Source organism: Microcaecilia unicolor, chromosome 6 (genome assembly GCF_901765095.1).
Source record: "Microcaecilia unicolor chromosome 6, aMicUni1.1, whole genome shotgun sequence".
In the NCBI taxonomy this organism is placed as follows: domain Eukaryota; kingdom Metazoa; phylum Chordata; class Amphibia; order Gymnophiona; family Siphonopidae; genus Microcaecilia; species Microcaecilia unicolor.
The window spans coordinates 327,699,381-327,720,865 of record NC_044036.1 but is presented as its reverse complement, the minus strand read 5'-3'; the positions used below and the strand labels follow the sequence as shown (position 1 = coordinate 327,720,865).

Here is a 21,485-nt window from a genome sequence, read left to right as displayed (position 1 = left end):
GAGACCACGGGAAAGGGAATGCTTATAGACATATCCCGCACAAAGGAGGCAAAGGAGAGACTCTCAGGAGGTGAGAGCTTCCTCTCCGGTGACGGCGTGGGGTCCGAGGGAAGGCCTGTAGACTCCTCGGAGGAGAAATATCTCGGGTCCTCCTCTTCCCCCCACGAGTCCTCGTCCTCGGTATCGGACATTAGCTCATGTAGCTGAGTCCGGTACCGGGCCCGGCTCGACGTCGAGGCACCGAGGTCTCGGTGTCGTCGAGCGGTGGACTCCCGCGCCGGCGGGGACGGAGCTCCCTCCATCGACGTCGACGGGGACTCCACCTGCGTGGCTGTCGAGACCGGCACCGCAAGCGGCGGCGGTGTCGACTGCCCCGGCGCCGGGCTAGAGCTCGCCGGCGCCACAGTCATCGGCGCCGAGGGCGCAAGCACCCCCGGCGCCGGCACAGCCTGGCGCATCAGCCCGTCCAGGATCCCCGGAAGGATGGCTCTGAGGCACTCGTCCAGGCCCGCTGCCGGGAAAGGCGGTGGGGCCGGTAAGGGTGTCGGTGCCGGAAGCTGCTGGGGGCCAGGAGACGGCACCGAGGTGCCGGAACCCCGACGCGTCGGTACCTCCACCACCGACGGAGATCTCTCCTCTCTGCGATGACGCTTCGGCGTCGACTCCTCTTCAGGGTGCACCGAGGGCTCCCGGTGACGGCGCTTCTTGTCTTTTTTTCCGGTGCACGTCACCGGTGCCGGAGGGCATGGAGGAGGAGGAGGTCGATCCCCCTCGGTCTCGGGGTACCGGGTCCGACAGGGTTCGGTCCCGTGGCTCACGAGTTGAGGGAGTGACCGGGGCCGACTGCCCACGCGGTCTCTCTACCCCACTCTCGCCAGCGGACCGGCGGGCCGACGGGACCTGTTCTCCTGGGGTCGCTGCCATCGGTGCCGATGTCTCGGGCATCGATACCGGTACCGAAGAACCGGTTTTCGATACCGATGCCGTCGAGGTCGACGTCGAGGGGCCGGCGCAAGTTCCAAAAAGACGGTCCCGCAGAACTTGCCTCGCAACCTGAGTCCGTTTCCGGAGACCGAGACACAAAACGCACGACTTGAGATTGTGCTCCGGCCCGAGGCACTGGAGGCACCAAGCGTGGGTGTCGGTCTGCGAGATCGGCCGGCCGCAGCGACCACACTTTTTAAATCCACTCGGGACCTTCGAGGACATCGACGGAAAAATCGCGTCGGCGAAGTCAAAGTCGGCAATGGTGGCTAAAATCACACCACGAAAATTGTAACTGACCGAGCGGCCACTAGGCCGCAACGAGGCGTCCCCGCTAGAAAGCGAGGGAAAAAAAGGATGCGCGTGCTCCACACGCGCAAAATTCTTTTTTTTTTTTTTTTTTATAAAAGAAAAGAAGAAGAAGAAGAGGCCGAACAGGCCAAAAGCGACGATCCGCGTAAACGCGGTCGAAAAAATCCGGCGGCTGAAACGAGAGAGAGGGGAAAACACAACTCTCTCAGTCGCGGAAAAAAAGTAACTGGCGGGAGCGGTCGCGCACGGGCGGGAAGACGGCCGCGCATGCGCGGTGGGCGTGCCCTGCGTGCTGACCGTCCCGCGAAGCTTATTTCCGGTTGGTGGGGGCTGCCGCGGACGTCACCCAGTCGTGAGAACAAGCAGCCTGCTTGTCCTCGGAGAAACCCAGATACGCTAGCCGCCGTTACCACCTCCTCCAGCATACAGTTCCAGAGCTTATCTATTCATTGAGTGAAAAAATATTTCCTCCTATTTTTTTAAAAGTATTTCCATATAACTTCGAGTGTCCCCTAGTCTTTGTACTTTTGGAAACAGTAAAAAACAAAAACAAAAAAATTCGATTTACTTCTACTTGTTCTACACCATTCAGGATTTTGTAGACCTCAATCGTATCTCCCGTCATCCATCTCTTTTCCAAGCTGCAGAGCCCTAAGCTCTTTAGCCTTTCCTCATAGGAGAGCTCTATCCCCTTTATCATTTTAGTCGCTCTTCTTTGAACCTTTTTTTTTTTTTAATTCGGCTATATCTTTTTTGAGATACGGCGACCAGAACTGAACGCAACACAAGATGTGGACGAACCATGGAGCGATACGGACACATTACAGTATTTTCGGTTTTATTCACCATCCTTCTCTTTCCCTATGCATAATCTACCATCTCTTCATCTCCTTTTAGCCCTGTTCGCAGTTCTCTCTCAAGCCCCCCTCCCTTTCCTTCAAAGTCCGGCATCTCTCCTTTCTCCCGGCTCTCTCAAGCCCCCCTCCCACTTGTACACAGCCTTGCGGCTCACTCACTCCCCCCCCATGCACCTGTACCCACACCACAAACTCTCCTCTCCCAGATCTAACCACAAGTCTCCCGTTTCTCACACCTCCCTCCCCCCAGCAGTACCTTTTGAAACGGGAAGTCTTTGGCCCTGCAGGATGAAAGAGTCAGGTGGCGCAGCTTCCTGTTTGCAGAAGGGGCGGGCCAGATCAAAGGGGAGGCGTGGGGCAGGCCGCAGGCAGCCTTTCAGTACAGCTGCCGAGGGAAGGGAGCAAGTGATGCTGGGCAGCAAGTGATTAATTATTAAGCGCAATTTAAAAATGTAAATGTGTTGATCACGGCATTAGCTATCATTTACAAGCTCCCCTTGTTGTAATATTAATATTCTGCTCTAATATTTCAATTCTTAAATAAACTTCAAACTACCTGGATGCATGCTTGCTGCGCCTGGAACAGGATGCATTCCAGGCTGTGTCATTGGGGGTATGTACGTCTGCTGAGGTTGAATTGGTTGCTGCTGAAATGAGGTTGAAGCTGGAGAATCATCATATTCATCTGAATCATCTTGATTTAATTTCTTTTTCTGGCTCTCAGCTACGGAAATAAAAAAAAATGTTCAGCCATTTAAAGCATGGATAACATTATGGTACTCTTTTTAGAGTACACTGCAACCAATGAACAATATTTATAGCACTATGTAAAATAACCAAAAAAACAGAAGGCTTTGTAAGTGAATGACAGCTAATGAAATTGAAAACTGTGGCATAACCAAAAAAAAAAATTGTTTTGGATTTCTTTAACAGCATGGAACACCAGACTGAAACCATTAACTTATATAAATTTGATAATCACCTGACCTATAATTCAATGCAATTATGTAAAAGCTATGGAAAAAGATACAAAAAAATAAAATTATTAAATGACACCTGGTGAAGTTCACCAGAGGATGACTGACTGCCTCCATCCATCCAGCAATCTTCCCAGCATGACACCATCATCTCCCTCACTGACGTTTGGGTTGTGCTCTCCAGGCTGTAGAATTCTGTCATCAGCCCCTTTAGCCACTGAAGTCACACAGCAGAGTCATCAACACAAACACTATTTCACCAAAGAACAAGTCAGGGTTCAGCAGAACCAGGCAAGTCTTGATTTGGCTCAAGGATCAGAATTCCGGAAACACTGCCCAAGCTCTTGGTGAGAGTATGAAAGCCCAGCTCTTTCAGTACTGTCAAGGGTCTCATTATGGTTCCCTTTTTTCTTTGTGATCTTAAGTTTACTTTTATGTGATTATTACTTTCTATGTCATTTTAGGCAATCTTGTGCAAAGTTCAGAAAAAAAATTAGAAATGCTATAACATTACACTAAAAATGAATTTACCAATAACTCACTAATAAAAAGATATAAAAATATTTTTATACCACTCAAAAACATTACTGAAACTAAAGATCTCACCTTGCGTTTTCTGTTCAAGTAATCTTCTTCTTTCATCCATATCCTTTTCTGGAATACCTTCCATACCATAAATTTCTAATTCAATGTCTGTCCTCCCAGGGATAGCATTGGGTACAGCATCTATTGTTTCTTTATGTACCTATCAATAATTACAAGTATTTAAAACTCCCACATAGCACACAATCATATGTACACGAGGTAAAGAAACCGTAAAAAGCTCACCTGCATGCAATGTATAGCTAAACCAGGTCCCGTATATAATTTCTTGTGGCATATATGACATTTAAAGTGTTTCGCTTTTTGATGCTGAATAAGAATTTTCTCATCATCAAAATCTCTGTTACAATACCTGCTCAGAGTCAAGGAAATTAGAAGTTTGAAATGCTTAAACCAGCACAAGGAGTAGTGTAATGGTTACAACAGCAGGCTGAGAACTAGGAAGGAGAAGTTAAGTCTTACCTGATAATTTCTTTCCATTAGTCCTTCCCACTATTCCAGAACCTGTGGGATAGTAGTGTCCATCAACCAAGCAGGTGGAGATACAGAACAGAAAACTGAGCCGAGACATCTCTCTTGGTATCCAGTCCAGCTCCTCAGTATTTACTTAGCAAACAGTAAGGAGAAACTCAGAATAAAGCAACAACTTTACAAAATACCCTAACCTAACACTAATCAGGCGAGCAAACGTGTGGACCTCTTCTCTGGGCAACTTGTAGAGAACAAGAGATATACAGGAAACACAATGCAAGGTGACAGTCATTTGACCCATTCGCACTGACTAAATATCTCGAAACCTCGGGTAAGTCTATAGCTGAAAGGACTAATGAAAAGTAAATAACCAGGTAAGCCCTAATTTCCTCTTTCATTACGTAACTTCCCACTATTCTAGAATCTGTGGGATATCCAAAAGCAAATCTATCCTGGCGCTGCCGCCAACCTGAGAACCGAAGCCCCAAAACTAGCTTCTGAGCGTGCCGCAACATCCACCCTGTAGTGCTTGGCAAAGGTATGCAGTGTCAACCATGTTGCCACCTTGCAAATATCCGCTGGAGACAGTAAGTTAGACTCCTTCCATGATGTCGCTGTACACCTCATAGAATGAGCTGAAGGCCTGAGGAGCCTGCTTTCCCGCATAAGGTATTCCACATTGCCCTGAGCTCCAAGCAATTTATCGACCACCTAGATTCCAGTTCCGTCCAGGTGTGCTGTGCCAGATGGAACTTGTAATGAGTTCCCCAACTCAACTTGCTGGGATCTGTTGTCACCACCTCCCATTGTGTTATCGGAAAGGGAGCCCCAACAGTCAAATTCCTGGGCGACAACCACTACTGCATACTCTGTCTGGCAACCAGCGTCCAACAACAATGAAGGTTGTCCTTCTGTGATACCAGAGACTGAGAGAAGAGATTCTTGTAAGGGCTGCATATAAGCCTTTGCCCATGGCTCCACTTCCATTGCCACCAAGAATCTGGATGTAGTCCCAGACTCTGAGCCTGCCTTGACTGAGGAGAAGACAAATCTGTTGAATCACCCTGACCTCCTGCACTCCGTGAGGAAGATCCTCTCTCGTGCTGTGTTGAACAGAACGCTCAGATAATTCAGCACCTGCGATGGAGTTAGACTACGCTTTATCCGTTGAAGCCATGCTGTCCAAACTGGACAACGCATAAATAAGCCAGTTGAGATAGGGTGAACTCAGATTCCCTGGCACCGGAGGGCCAACATCACCACCACCATAAACTTGGTAAACATTCTTGGAGCAGTGGCAAGACTGAAGGGCAAAGCCCTCAAATAAAGTGACAGCACAGCACCACAAGACGTAGAAACCTCTGTGGCGGCCATATTGGTACGTGCAAGTACGCTTGCTTGAGATCAAGGGCGGTGAGAAATTCTTCTGCTTGAACCGAGGCTATGACTGTTCTTAGTGTTTCCATGAAAAAGCAGGACATCTGGAGGCAGTGGTTTAGAACTTTGAGATCTAAGACCAATCAAAACATTCCTTCCTTCACTGGAACAACGAAGTAGATGGAGTATCTGCCTTGTTCCTGATCAGCCTGGGGAACTGGAACAATGGCCCAGAGCTCCAGCAAAGAACCTACAGTGGCCTGAACCTCGACTGCCTTGGTTTCCTGCGAGAAAAAAAAAAAAGGAGCAAATGGGCAGAATTCCAACTTGTAACCTTCTGTAAGAATATCCAGAATCCACTGGTCTGATGTGAGAGGAGTGGCGTACTGGTTAGGGTGGTGGACTTTGGTCCTGGGGAACTGAGTTCGATTCGTGGCACAGGCAGCTCCTTGTGACTCTGGGCAAGTCACTTAATCCTCCATTGCCCGCCGCATTGAGCCTGCCATGAGTGGGAAAGTGCGGGGTACAAATGTAACAAAAACAAACAAAACAAACACTCTCCACCCTAAACTACAGCAACTCTGACTGTCCCTGCTTCAGTAAACAGGCCTCAAGAGCGAGCAATATAAACTTTGGAGAATGCAGCTGAATGCTCTGTCAGACCCCGAGGCTGTAAAATGGCAGCTGTGCTCTATTCATGATCAGCCAGAGGCTGCTCCTCACTGCTAGTCGGCTCCGAAAAAATGGTGCCCGCTCCTGCGTTATCCTGCATCAAACTGTGCACCAGCCCTGTGGGAGACCCCAGAGACCCTGGCATATTTGGATGCTGCGCCAAATCCAAAGATGTGCTGCCACCATCTGTTTCCTCCATGTTTTGCAGGATTCCTGGCTTGCATGCACTGTAACACCCCGACGCTGGCCGGCAGGTCCCACAGTGGGAACACCATTTAACTGCTTCCATGGGAGTTGCCATTTACCCCACTTGTCACAAGAGGTGTCAGGATCCCTACCCTGCACCAAGTACAACTTGCAGCCCTCCCAGCAGTTCTGAGTCAGACTTGCCACTGCCGGCTGCTCCCCCCCCTCCCCCCCCGCGCACACAGTCTCCACAAGTCTTACCACAAATGAGAAATGCTCAAGGCTGATACTCTGTCCCACACTCTCCAGCAAACCTTTCCTTCTCTTTTCTTTATTTTTTTAGGTTGTTGTGCTGGAAAAGGAAAGTTCCACAAGAAACAGGAGAGGAGAAGGGACTCTGAAGATTCAAGCCACCTGCAAAGTTAAACTGGGGACCAGTTGACCACCTGGACCAGGAACAAATCACACAGAACCAGAGGCTGGAGATAGAAAATACTAAGCAGTTGGACTGGATGCCAAGAGATATGCCTCAGATCAGTTTTCAGTTCTCTATCTCCACCTACTGGTTGATGGACACAACAATCCCACAGAATCTGGAATAGCAGGAAGCTACATAATGGAAAGCAAGGTAAGAATCCCAATGAAATTTTTTTGTTCCTGGGCAAGTCACTTAACCATCCACAGCTTCAGTTGCAAACTTACAGGCCCTTTTACTAAAAATGCAGTTAAGTGTTTGCACATACCACAGCTCAACTGCAAAAGTTAAGGTGAAATAAGTGCTAAGCCTTGCATTTACCAGGTAGACTAACACACATATACACCATGATACCTGCAGTGGCAGATAATGGCCCACGCTAATGTGGTGCCAACCCAAAGCAAATACAACCCCCCCCCCCCAAAAAAAAAAACCCTACTGTTATGATGCACTCCTAACACCCCTGCCAAAGCAACAAAGTCTGGCTCCAAGCACAGAGCCATTCTCTCCCCCTACTCTCACAGGATTTATCTGGGGTCTCCGTGGTAGTAGTGTACATACCCAGAGGACAGCAGTACCCCCCCTACTCCTGCCCCAGTACTGTGCCAAGTTCAAAATGGCACTATAGACCCCTACAAAAGTACCTACTCTCACGAACCATCACTAAGCCATCCTTCCACGTAAGACAAGTGCAGGCATGACAGCTTGCTTTTGACACCAAGTCACCTCTCATGCCTATGACACTCCCCACATTAACCACCTACTGTCGGGTTTTTCTTTTTACTGCACTGGCTGGTTTTAATGCACAGTAACCACTTAGGTTTGCGCTAGCTGAGTAATGCCGTTTAGCAAAAGGATCCCTCTGGGTACAAAAAAATACTTAGCATACCTGAATATAACTCGAACTACAAGAAATATATGAGCTAAATCCAAATTCATTACTCCCCCCTTTGTGGGGGGGGGGGGCATACATTTACAATTCAAACATAATAAATATTTTCATAAATATAATTGCATTGTCATTCAACTTAACAGCCAGATTAAACCAACTTTTTTTTTTTTGGTCTACTGCATTGTCTAAATTTCAAGGTTAGTATTTCTTGCATTTTTTCCCTCCTAATATTATTAGTAAGTTAAAAAAAAAAAAACTTAACTGAAACAATTAGTGCTGTACCAAATATTCAAATGAGTCAATTTAGCCCCAAATACATTATTTGTATTCAGCAGAATGATTTAAATTTGAATACGAATAATTCAGGGCTCTACTGTGCTAAATCCTACCAAAATAAAAACACTTGATCTCTGACTTCACATTACTTCTTTTATGTTAAAGCTCAAGGCCCAATACTCGTATTCAGTACAGCTCTAGAAACAGTATCCACAGGCCTTTCATCACCAATGCCTTATTTCACACTTTCTTTCCCCAACTCCATATGATGTATATATGGAATCACAATAAAGTGTAGCAGCACCCCAATTTTGAGACTCGCAACTATGAAAATGGATGAATGAACGATTCCAAAAAACCTAATGCATCACCAGAAAAAAATAATATAAACAAACAGAAAAGCAGAATAGACGTGGCCACGTTTCGCCATCAGGCTGCGTCTGGGGTAAAAATAAAAATAAAACAAAATTCAATAAGACCATACATACAAATAATATAACATTCTACTTCTAAAACCAATGTGAAATATACTATGCTAGAAACGTATATAGATTATCACCATACATTTAAATGCATTGGTGATAATCTATATACGTTTCTAGCATTGTATATTTCACATTGGTTTTGGCCACGTCTAGTCTGCTTTTCTGTTTATGCTTTTGTGCAGTTTTGTGCCTTTTTCCTTTGCTTTGTTCACCAGAAAATAGGCATGCCTAGAAAAAAAAATGGTGAAGAGGACCTTAAAAGTATTACCACTAACAATAACGATTTCTAAAAGGCTAGCAGGCATACACCCTATCTATACACCCTCACCAGTCAGTATTTTCCATCGTTTTGGGTGCCACAGGCTTGATGAAAAAGAACTTCCAAGCGCACCTGGATAAATCGCTTATACGTGTTACATCTTATGAACTCTAGAAAAAAAAAAACTCTCGGAAATAATGCAAGTACTACGGTGAACATTAGCAGTAAATATGAGAGACTATGATGGGTCCGGGTAAAACTAGTATCCCGCGGACCACCAGGACCCCTCAAAACTCCTTGGGGCTCCCGATTCTTTATGTGGGGAACATTCGTTCGTTATTTGCAACCTTCAGGCTTCTCCAGCGCCTTCCTTCTTCCCTATTCCCTTCCTTGATCGCTACACATCATTAACTGTATCTGATATCACAATGTTAACAAATCTATGTAAGCCACATTGAGCCTGTAAATAGGTGGGGGAATGTGGGATACAAATGCAATAAATAATAATAAATAATAGCCATAATATCTCTCATAGTGCCTACACAAAGAACGGGCTGTGAAGAGGTTGAAAGCAGCATAATTCTACTCAGAAACAACGGTTTCACCTATCGAGGAAATCAACAACATATGCTGGGCCCCAATTCCCACCCGTCTCCTCCCTACCCAAGGCGCAACCCAGGAAACCGGAAAGGATACCAGCACCAAGGCTTCAGCTGCTTCTTCTTCTTTCTTCCCATGGCTGTCGAAGAAGAAAAGGCAAATTCACAGAGACAAACAACGACCGAAACCACTCCCAAGCTTCCCAGAAGGCGAAAGAGAGGGCAGCGGACACAACAACAGCCTAATAGATGAAACTGCAAATAGCGAGGAACAAAATGGCGCCGAGCTCCGAGTCCCGACTTGCACTGCGCGCGCTCAGGCTCTCTCCCCCTCCCTGCCTCGACAAGAGAGCGCGGGAACGAGGCGTGACGACGAGAGAGAATCACTGGCGGAGCTCGCGCTGGGCGTGACGTCGGTGACGTCAGCGCGCTCTGTAGCCCCTGGCTGGGATTGGCTGGCCTGGCGAGCGTAAAGTTCTGGTGTCGTTGAAGTGACTGTGTCAGCTTGTTCGGGGGCCTTGCCTAGCCCTCTCGGCCTCGGACCATGTTGGCGACCCAGACTTCATTGCAGGAGTCTATTGACGATGAGGAGAAAGAGACGGAGAGCGAGGAGGGGCTGCTGGAGGACCGTAGGAGGCAGATGACAAGCTATTACTCGCTCTATGTGTACGACACCAGCAGGTGAGAAACGCGGCTGGGTTTGTGCTGGAGGGCGCCAGGCGTTCCTATCTCATCTAAGAAGACTCAACCCATCTAACCAGTTAGGTTTTCAGGATACCCACAAGGAATGTATGCTATGTGTGTATCTTTTATTTTTATTTATTAGGATTTATTTACCACTATTTTGAAGGAATTCATTCAAGGGGGGTGTACAGTAAGAATAGATCAAACGAGCAATAGGCAATAACAGCAGTAAAAATATTCAAATAACAATACAAAGTGTGGCATAGTATACTATTTACAATGTCAACACAGTACGTAATAAGAACATTTTAATTGATAGTGAATGGTAAAGCAAAGATGGAACATATCATAGTAACATAGTAGATGACGGCAGAAAAAGACCTGCATGGTCCATCCAGTCTGCCCAACAAGATAAACTCATATGTGCTACTTTTTGTGTATACCTTACCTTGATTTGTACCTGTCCTTTTCAGGGCACAGACCGTATAAGTCTGTCCAGCACTATCCCCGCCTCCCAACCACCAGTCCCGCCTCCCACCATCAGCTCTGGCACAGACCGTATAAGTCTGCCCAGCACCATCTCCGTCTCCCGCCACTGGCTTTGCCACCCAATCTCGTCTAAGCTCTTTAGGATCCATTCCTTCTGAACAGGATTCCTTTATGTTTGTCCCACGCGTGTTTGAATTCCGTTACTGTTTTCATTTCCACCACCTTCCGTGGGAGGGCATTCCAAGCATCCACTACTCTCTCTGTGAAAAAATACTTCCTGACATTTTTCTGGAGTCTGCCCCCCTTCAATCTCATTTCACGTCCTCTCGTTCTACCTCCTTCGCATCTAGGTAAGAGAGAAAGTAAGGTGACTGATTTAAAGAAAGTTGCACATGAGGTCTGAGAGATCTTGAAGTCATAGTGTGCAAATTTATCTCATACATATTCATTGTGGGTATCCTGAGAATCTGCCTGGGAGGTCTTGAGGACTGCTGAGAACCACTTATCTAGATAAATCTGTGATTGGTTTCCTGCAAACTCTGCGGCATAGGTAGCTGCTCCTCAGCAGCTTGCATCCAGACAGTATTGGTTTTATGTATTGGCTACAGAACTGGGAATAAAAAAGCCTTGGTAAATAAGGTCTATATAGTTGGGAACACTGGAACTGATGATATTTCTGATGATTCTGTGCTGCAGAAGGGTATGTACAAAATGGAGGTTTGTAGAGGGGTATAGCAGGGGTGTGTACAAAGAAGCGTGGGCATAGGTGGCAGAATGGGGTGGGCCACTGAGGCCATGGTGCTATATTGGTAACATATTGGCGGATCCAACAACTAGAGAGCTTTGGGGCAGACTTGTACCCATGGGGGTGCTCAGCACTCACAGCACCTGCAGAGCCGGCTACTAATGTTGAGCACACTCCATCTGTATCCAGAGAGCAGTAATTTGTGCTCTTGGGCACCCCCAGTCATTTCCAAGTGTTGGTTCCTATCTGTGGAAGATGGTTTGGTTGATCCCTTCAACCAAAAAGGTGTTCTGCTGCCCCTGGGTGTGGCACAGAATAGGAAAATTTGGGATGAATGCATAAGGAGGCGTTGATTTCCAGTGCAAGTATATGTAAAAGGGGGTGTGAAGCTGAATGTGCCTGTTATTTAGTGGACTAAACACATAAACAGACCTTCATGGTTTCCAAAAAGACAAATCAAAAATGAAACCTCAAAATCTCCCAGTGAGGAAATTCAATTAGAATAATAGTATCACACAGTGATACTCAACTGATAATGGAGCCAGTTATTATCGGTTTCTGTTATTACTAATGGGGGGAAAAAGAACCAATGTAAAAAAAAAAAAAAGAAAAAAAAATCTCCAAACAGTAGAGAAAAACAGTTGGTTCCAAAAAATCCAACCTCAAGTCTTACCAATTAATTAGAAACCACAAATGAATGTAATGTGAAAAATATAACAGCTCAGGACTGTGTTAAAAAAAATACAAAAAACTGGTAGTAAACTGCAGACATATGTCAATACAGCAGATCCTCAAAATCAGCAGAGCAAACTGTCTATATCCAAATTCTTATCAGAGTCCACGATTCCTTCTGATTCCCTCCAATAAAGTCTTTTAATAGAATAGCAATTTACATGATAGCATGAGTAAAACTGATATTTGGAACATTCCTGAGAGGTGTACAGGAAAGCATCAAAAATGTGGTGGATGTTCAATTTGTGTACATACAATTGAGGGGACAGAATTTATTTGGCAGAAGGACAAATACACTATCACTTTACAACATACTAATTGTGAATCAAAAAATGTAGTGTATATATTTGTCCATGTGATAAATTATATGTGGAGCATACTACATGGATGTTTAAAACGAGAGTAATTGAGCATTGTCCTTGCGTAATTAAAGGAAAAACTGAAGCACGGGTGGTTCATCATTGTCAACAGTTGGGACGTGCATTTGAGCAATTTCGCTGTATGGTCATTGACCAGGTCACATTGAATATGAGAGGAGGGGATGTAAAAAAAAAAAAAAGTGCTTTGGCGTAAAGAGCAAGAATGGATTTTCCGGCTGAATACTATTGAGACTAATGGTATGAATAAGAACATTGAGTGGAATGCGTTTTTTTTTTTTTTATGGGGCTCTTTAAATCAAGTGGTTAATTTGATTGGTTGATACATAAGTTGGCGTATTTTTAGTCCCGCAGCCATCTTGGGATTAGTGGTAGCAATTACGATCTTCATTTGCTGGACTCTTCCTGAAGCAGCAAGTTCCAGCGAAACAAGGCGTTCTTGTTGAAGAGCAGAAGGGCAGTTGGTTTGAATAGTGCACTGTCATATATGGACTGGTGATTGTATGTTGTGGGATCAACAGACTATTCTATTAAAAGACTTTATTGGAGGGAATCAGAAGGAATTGTGGACTCATAAGTATTTGGATATAGACTGTTCACTCTGCTGATTTTTGGGATCTGCTGTGTTGACATATGCCTGCAGTTTACTACCAGTTTTTTGTATTTTTTGAACATGATCATAAGCTGTTATATTTTTAACATTACATTCATTTGTGGTTTCTAATGAATTGGTAAGACTTGGGGTTGGATTTTTTTGCAACCAATTGTTTTTCTCCAGTGTCTGGAGTTTTTTTTTACATAGGTTCTTTTTTTCCCCTCATCTATATATAAAAACTCACCCTCAACGTTCTATTTGCACCGACAGCGACGACATCGGTGGGGGTGGAAGGGGGTGCACTGGCAACACACACATCAGGGGGAAGGGAACGGTCACGGATGCTGGGGGGCGTGCCAAAAGGACCAGGGTGACAGCACATTCGCACGGAGGCTGCAGGGGGGGCGGCGACACACAGAGACACAAAGGGACGGAGGGGAGCCTTGCTAGCACCCGTTTCATTGCGATTTGAAACGGGCCTTCGTTACTAGTTAGTAATAATAGAAACTGACGATAATAACTTGCTCCATTATCAGTTGAGTATCACTGTGTGATGCTATTATTCTAATTGAATTCCCTCATTGGAAGATATTGAGGTTTCATTTTTGATAAATATTTTTGATTTGTCTTTTTGGAAACCATGAAGGTCTGTTTGTGTTTATTCAAACTTATGGTTTTGTAATTTAGATATTTTTCAGTTTGTTTCCTATTTTGTTATTTAGTAGAACCAGGTATTCGGTCTTTGGTGCATGTATGTGTGGGATTGTGTTTGAGTTTATGGATGGTAGAGATGGTTTTGAAGGTGTCCTTTTGTTTAGTTGCTTATTGTTCTCTTTCCCTTTACTATTGCCCAGGGTGAAGGTACCCAAAGGGTGAGGGAAGGACTTTTGGAATGGTGGTATGATCAATGTTCTACAGCTTCTGTTTCCTATATAAAGCAATATACAGGCTTTTTGTGTATGTGTGTGGTCGGGAGGGGGGGAAGAGAACTTTTCTCTGAAAATAGTGAACCATGTTTCTGGTTTTCATGTTTGCCCAAGATATTCACATTTTCTTCCTACATGCCAGATTTGGAGAATTTCCATCAGTGGGGGTGTTTTTTGGAAATATTGTGCTTGCAGGTGGACATTAATCTCTTTTTATATAATTATTTTCCAACATCCCAAACAGTTCATCCAGTCTGCCCAGTTACTGGTGTCTTTGCGGCTTTACATTACATTACATTTTGCTTTTCTATATTGCAATGTCCCCATGAGAGACCTATATGGTGCACTAAGTCAAAAGAGGCAGGACAAACTCCTGGATGTTCATCAATTTAAAATATCCAAATGATAACAATCAAGAAAGATTTTTAAGGTAGATCATAAATATGGGTTTTAAGAGCTTTCTTAAACGGATCAAGCTTCTGTACAGTGTCACTGCGTTGCACACTGGTTAAGCTATATTGCTGAGCGTTGAGCCTGAACTGGTGATCCTGTGTCCCCTGAGGAAGCCCTTTTGGGTGAAACGGGTCCGTTGGGCTCGGACTCCATTCAGGAGAAACGCTTACGGTCAAGCCAGCAAAGCTAAGTTATTTGGATTACTGGTTTGTTTTTTTTTGAGTTATCAACAGTAAAAATTTACAAAACAGTGATAACAACGCTGATTTTGCAATTTTGTATTGGTGTACTTTGCAAATAGATAAAATTCACAAAAAAAAAATTTTTTAGTATTACATTAAGAAGAGAACAAAGGAAATTTGACAACCTTTTTGGTTGGTTGGGGGTTTTAACCGATGATTAGAAATTGCATATATATGACCGAGATGGTCGGACTGCTCTAGACTTGCAGTAGCAGGTCATGAGGTCTTTCCCCCTGTTCTCTTCTCTTTTTCACCTTGTGATTTGAGGTGTATCTAACACATCTAGAATTTCAACTCGCTCTTTTTTGTTTTACCGTTGAGGTGATTTTGGAGCGGAGTTTCCCGCTGGTTTTCTTTTTTGTATACTTTCGAATATTCAGTGGCAATAGATTCCTCCAGTGTGGCGATTGATACAAAACCCTGTTTAATGGGAAGTTTTTTTATTTCACACCTCTTGGACTAGGGCATTGTAATAACCGAGATAATCTGCATCCTGGTGCTGAATTTCTAACTAAAAGATGGATTAAGTTCCCTAGATATAAGGGAGCATAATCATAAATTATTTTAGTTGTCATAGAATAGAGCTTAAAAACAATATATGAGACCTTACTGGAAGCCAGTGAAGCTTTCTCAGGTGTAGAAAAACAGACACATACTTAGATGATGATAAATTAGGCATGCTGCAGTGTTCTGTAGTGCTTGAAGTCATCTAAGAAGATCCTCATTTAGTCCCACATACAGAGCATTGCAGTAGTCCAGGTAGGACAAAACCAAAGATTGTACCAGTAGCCTATAAACTGACTGATTGTAAAAGGAACTGATCCTTCTTAATTTCCGTAAAATATTAAAAGCTTTCATTATCAGTGAATTGATTTTCATTGAAGATGACACCCAGAATCTTTAGCTATTTTCTAATTGGTAGGGAATACCTTGAATTGTAATAGAAGTTTCTGAAAACAGTTTGTAGGCATTTCCCAGTAGTTAAAATTTGGTTTTGTCGCTATTAAGTTTCAATTTAAAAGCGGTTGCCCAGATAGAGAGAATGTTAATACCTTCCTTATTTACTTGAGAGAAAATAGTAATGTGTCGAAAGGTATAGTAATCGTCATGTTGTCCTTCACACTAAACATTCTGGACTCTCAATTGAAGGCTTGATTGTATGCAAATTTGCCAGTTTATTAAAGCTCAGAGCATAATGATCTGACCAAATTATTGGTTCCCAATAGCTATCAGAAATAAACATTAAAATATCATCAGAAAAATCTATACCTTAACAAATTCAAATTATGACCTTTTTAATATGAGATGAAGTAAAAATTGGCCAGTTAAAATTTGAGTGAAGAAATCCCAAAACATTCTTGCCCATAGGATCATTGATCTTCCAAATGAAGATTTATTATATCACCCAGTAATATTACATTTTAACTTTCTAGACTTCAGCTAGTAACAAATACAAAAACTCAGTGGAAACATTCTTCTGTTTATCTGGTGGACATTAAAAGACAATACATGATTGTCAAACATCCTTGTAAAGGGTTGTCCTGAACTGTGCAGGCCATAATCCCTAGACAAGGAGATTTAAACAAAGAATGTAGGACAGGTTGACACTGAAAAAGGATTGTGTATCAAGGCAACTCCTCCACTCCATTTTTTTTTTTTGCTCATGAAATATGGCAGATTTTATAACCAGGGGGGCATAATTCATTAATTGCTGGATCGTCATGCATCTGAAGCCATGTTTCACCTAGTATTACCAGACCTGGCTGGTCCCTTTTAGTTCAATCCTTAACTGTGTCCAGCTTGTTAACCACTGATCTAGCATTGGCATAGTACACAGGAATAGGTATATTAGAGATTATATTATCATTTGCACATTTATAGATACTGATTAGACTTATTTCTTAGTCGGATCCTTTCTTTGTACTTTAAAGACCTAGGGCCCTGTTTACAAAGCCGTGCTATAGGTATGCTAGCGTTTTTAGCGCGCACTAATGCTACAGACACCCATGGGTGTCTCTAGAGTTAGCATGTGCTAAAAATGCTAGTGTGCCTTAGTAAACAAGGCCCCTAGTTCTTGACTGCCTATGATTATTTAACACCTCAATTGTCCTAGGTATAAATGCCACACAATCTATGTTATTATCTGGTAAAATTCGAAGTACTCGATTACTTACATTTCTAAAGTTGCCTGTGACAGTAAGGTAAACAGGAATTAGATGCACTTAAAGCAGCTTCTAAGACTACCCAAAACCATGCAGCACAGAATCAAGCCAATTTCACACCACTGCCTCCAAGGATAAAACCACCTAGGAATAGATGGTTCACAGTAGGCTCAGGAAGACTTCGCTATGTGCACCAGAGGCATCCGCCCTCACAAGTGTTGCCCCTACAGAATTCTTTTGCTCCATTACAACATGGTGATGATCCTGAAAATAGAACTGAGGCAGAAGAGAAAGAAATGCAGTTGGAACAAAAGGATATGAAGATACCCAAAGAGAAAAGACAACCCCAAATCACAAATGTTGAAGCACATACCAAGAAATGTACATGGAAAGCGATGGCCACAAATGCTCGCAGTCTAAGCAATAAAGTTCATGACCTTCAAGCCCTGATGTTGGAGGCAGACTTAGACATTGTTGCAATCACGGAGACGTGGCTAAATGGTTCGCATGAATGGGATGCAAACATACCAGGCTATAATCTGTTTAGGAAGGATAGAGAGAGTCGTAAAGGTGGAGGAGTAGCTCTATATGTGAGAAATGATATCACGGCGACCGAAATGACAGGGACCTGGGGAAAGGAAGAAGCGATATGGATCACCTTAAAAAGAGAGGATAGAACCTCTATACACGTGGGTGTTGTCTACAGACCTCCGAAACAATTGGAGGAACTAGATAAAGACCTGATCGCAGATATTCAAAAGTTGGGAAACAAGAGAGAGGTGCTGTTGCTGAGAGATTTCAATCTGCCGGATGTAGATTGGAAGGTTCTGTCTGCAGAATCGGAAAGAAGTAGAGAGATCGTGGATGCTTTACAAAGCGGTTTGCTCAGACAAATGGTGACGGAACCCACGAGGGAGGGAGCGACGCTGGATCTGGTGCTCACAAATGGGGATAGCGTGTCAAATATCCAAGTGGGTGCCCACCTGGGCAGCAGTGACCATCAAACGTTTGGTTTGATATTACAGCTAAAGTGGAGAGCGGCCACTCAAAATTCAAAGTTCTGGATTTCAAGCGTGCTGACTTTAGTAAAATAGGGGAATACTTGAGGAAGGAGATGATGGGCTGGGAGGAAATACGAGAAGTGGAAGGACAGTGGTCCAGGCTGAAAGAAGCTATAAATAAGGCCACGAACCTTTATGTAAGGAAAGTAAATAAAAGCAAGAGAAAAAGGAAACCGATATGGTTCTCCAAGCAAGTGGCTGAGAAAATAAAGGCTAAAGAGTTGGCGTTCCAGAAATACACAAAAACTAAAGAAAAGAAACACGAGGAGGAATACAGGATGAAACTGAAAGAAGCCAAGAGAGAGATACGTCTGGCAAAAGCGCAAGCGGAAGAACAAATGGCTAGAAATGTAAGGAGGGGTGACAAAAATTTCTTCAGGTATATAAGTGAAAGGAGAATGACTAAAAAGGGAATTGTGAGACTAAAAGATACTGCAAACCGCTATGTGGATAATGATGAAGAAAAAGCAAATTTGCTAAATAGATACTTTTGTTCTGTTTTCACAGAAGAAAATCCTGGAGAAGGACTGCGATGGACTGCAAAATATAGAAATGAGATTGAAGTGGATAGAGCACCGTTCACGGAAGAGAGTGTATATGAACAGCTTGAAAAGCTAAAGGTGGATAAAGCCATGGGACCAGATGGGATCCACCCCAAGATATTGAGGGAGCTCAGAGAGGTTCTGGCGGGTCCTCTTAAAGATTTGTTTAACATATCCTTGCAGACGGGAGAGGTTCCGAAGGATTGGAGAACGGCGGAGGTGGTCCCTCTTCACAAGAGTGGTGATAGGGAAGAAGCTGGAAACTACAGGCCGGTAAGCCTCACTTCGATTATTGGAAAAATAGTTGAAGCGATGCTGAAGGAAAGGATAGTGAATTTCCTGGAAGCCAATAAGTTGCAAGATCCGAGACAACATGGTTTTACCAAAGGGAAATCGTGCCAAACGAATCTCATTGAGTTCTTTGATTGGGTGACAGGAGAATTGAATCAGGGACGAGCTATGGACGTAATCTACTTAGATTTCAGCAAAGCTTTTGACACGGTTCCCCACAGGAGGCTCTTAAATAAACTGGACAGGGCTGAAGATAGGACCCGAAGTGGTGAACTGGATTAGGAATTGGTTGACGGACAGAAGCCAGAGGGTGGTGGTGAATGGAATTCGCTCGGAGGAGAGAAAGGTGAGTAGTGGTGTGCCTCAGGGATCGGTGCTGGGACCGATTCTGTTCAATATATTTGTGAGTGACATTGCCGAAGGGTTAGAAGGTAAAGTTTGCCTATTTGCAGATGATACTAAGATCTGCAACAGAGTGGACACCTGGGAGGGAGTGGAAAACATGAAAAAGGACCTACGGAAGCTAGAAGAATGGTCTAAGGTTTGGCAATTAAAATTCAATGCGAAGAAATGCAAAGTTATGCACTTAGGGAATAGAAACCCTCGGGAGATATGTGTTAGGCGGGGAGAATCTGATAGGTACGGACGGGGAGAGGGATCTTGGGGTGATAGTATCTGAGGATCTGAAGGCGACGAAACAGTGTGACAAGGCGGTGGCCGTAGCTAGAAGGTTGTTAGGCTGTATAGAGAGAGGTGTGACCAGCAGAAGAAAGGAGGTGTTGATGCCCCTGTATAAGTCGTTGGTGAGGCCCCACCTAGAGTATTGTGTTCAGTTTTGGAGGCCGTACCTTGCGAAGGATGTAAAAAGAATTGAAGCGGTGCAAAGAAAAGCTACGAGAATGGTAAGGGATTTGCGTTACAAGACGTATGAGGAGAGACTTGATGATCTGAACATGTATACTCTGGAAGAAAGGAGAAACAGGGGTGATATGATACAGACGTTCAAATATTTGAAAAGTATTAATCCACAAACGAACCTTTTCCGGAGGTGCGAAGGCAGTAGAACGAGAGGACATGAAATGAGATTGAAGGGGGGCAGACTCAAGAAAAATGTCAGGAGGTATTTTTTCACGGAGAGAGAACGGGAACAGAATTCAAACACGAGTGGGATAAACATAAAAGAATCCTATTCAGAAGGAATGGATCCTAAGGAGTTTAGCCGAGATTGGGTGGCAGAGCCAGCCGGTGGTGGGAGGGGAGGATAGTGCTGGGCAGACTTATACGGTCTATGCCAGAGCCAGTGGTGGGAGGCGGGGATAGTGCTGGACAGACTTATACGGTCTGTGCCCTGAAGAGGACAGGTACAAATCAAAGTAGGGTATACACAAAAAGTAGCACATATGAGTTTGTCTTGTTGGGCAGACTGGATGGACCATGCAGGTCTTTTTCTGCCGTCATTTACTATGTTACTATGACTCTAACTGGAATATATTGGCCATGACCTTGATCTGTAAACACCAAGCCAGCACTCGCCAACAGTGTGAAAAATGTAAAATGAGTCAAAGTATCCATAATGAACAGATCTGAAAAGGACATATACCCCAGGATCTAGAGCCCAGCTACTATCTATTAAAGCATGACAGTTTGCAGGAGATCCTTAATCTCTACAAGCTTTTCCTAGCTGATTCAGTTATCAGAGTTTGTTACTATACAGAGATGGTGGTACGGTTTGATAAAGGGTTCTAGGGGTGACTCGGCAAACTACAGACCAGTGAGCCTCTCCTCAGAGCCAGGCAAAATGGTAGAAATTACTGAATACATAGATAGATATGATTTAATGGGACAGATTAAACATGGGAGTCAGCTGAGAGAAGTCTTGCCTTACCAATTTAATTTTTTTTGAAGGCATGGAAAAAGGTGAGAGAGTTAATATATACCTAGATTCTTAGAAATCTTTTGACATTAAAAAGCCATGTGATAAGGGGCAATTTCCAACTGGTTAAAAGATAGAAAACAGAGAGCTGGATTAAATGGCCAGTTCTGTCAATGGAGGAAGCTGAATAGTGGAGTACTACGGGGGTCTGTACTAGGATCAGTATTTTTTAACATATTTATAGATGATCTGCAAATGAGAACAATTGAGTGATCAAATTGCAGATGACATAATTCTCCAAAGTGGTTAAATCTTCTAATGATTATGACAAATTGCAGAAGGACCTTGAGAGACTGGAAGACTGGGAATTCAAATGGCAGATAAAATTTAATGTGAGGAAATATAAAGTGATGCACATAGGGAAGAATAACTCAAATTATAAAATATGATGATACTAGGTTCCACAGTATGAGTCAGCATTCGGGGAAAAGATCTAGCTGTTGTTGCTGATAAAACACTTTGAAATCTTTTGCTCAGTGTGTGATAGTGTGCCAGAAAGCAAACAAATTCAGACTTATTAGGAAAGGAATAGATAATAAAAATACCATAATGCATCTGTACTTTTCCATATTTTGACCACACTTTGAGTTTTATGTGCAATTCTGGTCACTGCATCTCAAAGATATAGCTAAATTAGAAAAGGTACAAATAAGTAACATACATAGTAACATAGTAGATGACGGCAGAAAAAGACCTGCACGGTCCATCCAGTCTGCCCAACAAGATAAACTCATATGTGCTACTTTTTGTGTATACCTTACCTTGATTTGTACCTGTCCTTTTCAGGGCACAGACCGTATAAATCTGCCCAGCACTATCCCCGCCTCC

The 21,485-nt window shown here is 43.7% G+C and overlaps 2 protein-coding genes and 1 pseudogene across 4 annotated transcripts in view; 1 reads left to right on the top strand and 2 right to left on the bottom strand.

Moving 5' to 3' along the window:
• The window catches only part of LOC115472570, a 51,186-nt pseudogene extending 48,939 nt beyond the window's left edge, over window positions 1-2,247 (bottom strand).
• A 442-nt stretch (window positions 2,248-2,689) lies between these two features.
• Window positions 2,690-9,758, bottom strand: LOC115472569 (BUB3-interacting and GLEBS motif-containing protein ZNF207-like). The gene is made up of 4 exons (XM_030206865.1): window positions 9,523-9,758; window positions 3,959-4,085; window positions 3,737-3,875; window positions 2,690-2,877 (listed from the first exon to the last, which is right to left on the bottom strand). Exons 1-4 carry the CDS (start codon window positions 9,561-9,563, stop codon window positions 2,690-2,692), a joined length of 495 nt encoding a protein of 164 aa, XP_030062725.1. The 5' UTR covers window positions 9,564-9,758.
• Window positions 9,759-9,921: 163 nt separating this feature from the next.
• LOC115472267 (protein Njmu-R1-like) overlaps window positions 9,922-21,485 on the top strand; it is a 39,116-nt gene continuing 27,552 nt past the window's right edge. For all 3 annotated transcript variants that reach the window (XM_030206481.1, XM_030206482.1, XM_030206480.1), the window contains exon 1: window positions 9,922-10,106. In XM_030206481.1, coding sequence (XP_030062341.1) covers window positions 9,970-10,106 — 137 coding nt within the window. In that variant the 5' untranslated portion in view covers window positions 9,922-9,969. The remainder of the gene's footprint in view (window positions 10,107-21,485) is intronic.

Bases quoted from the DNA above. Each gene is read 5' to 3' on its own strand.
- LOC115472569 (XM_030206865.1), bottom strand. From the start codon at position 9,563: ATGGGAAGAAAGAAGAAGAAGCAGCTGAAGCCTTGGTGCTG. The intron at 3,876-3,958 runs GTGAGCTTTTTA...AATTATTGATAG, and splicing joins TAGCTATACATTGCATGCAG to GTACATAAAGAAACAATAGA. The intron at 2,878-3,736 runs GTGAGATCTTTA...TTATTTCCGTAG, and splicing joins ACTTGAACAGAAAACGCAAG to CTGAGAGCCAGAAAAAGAAA.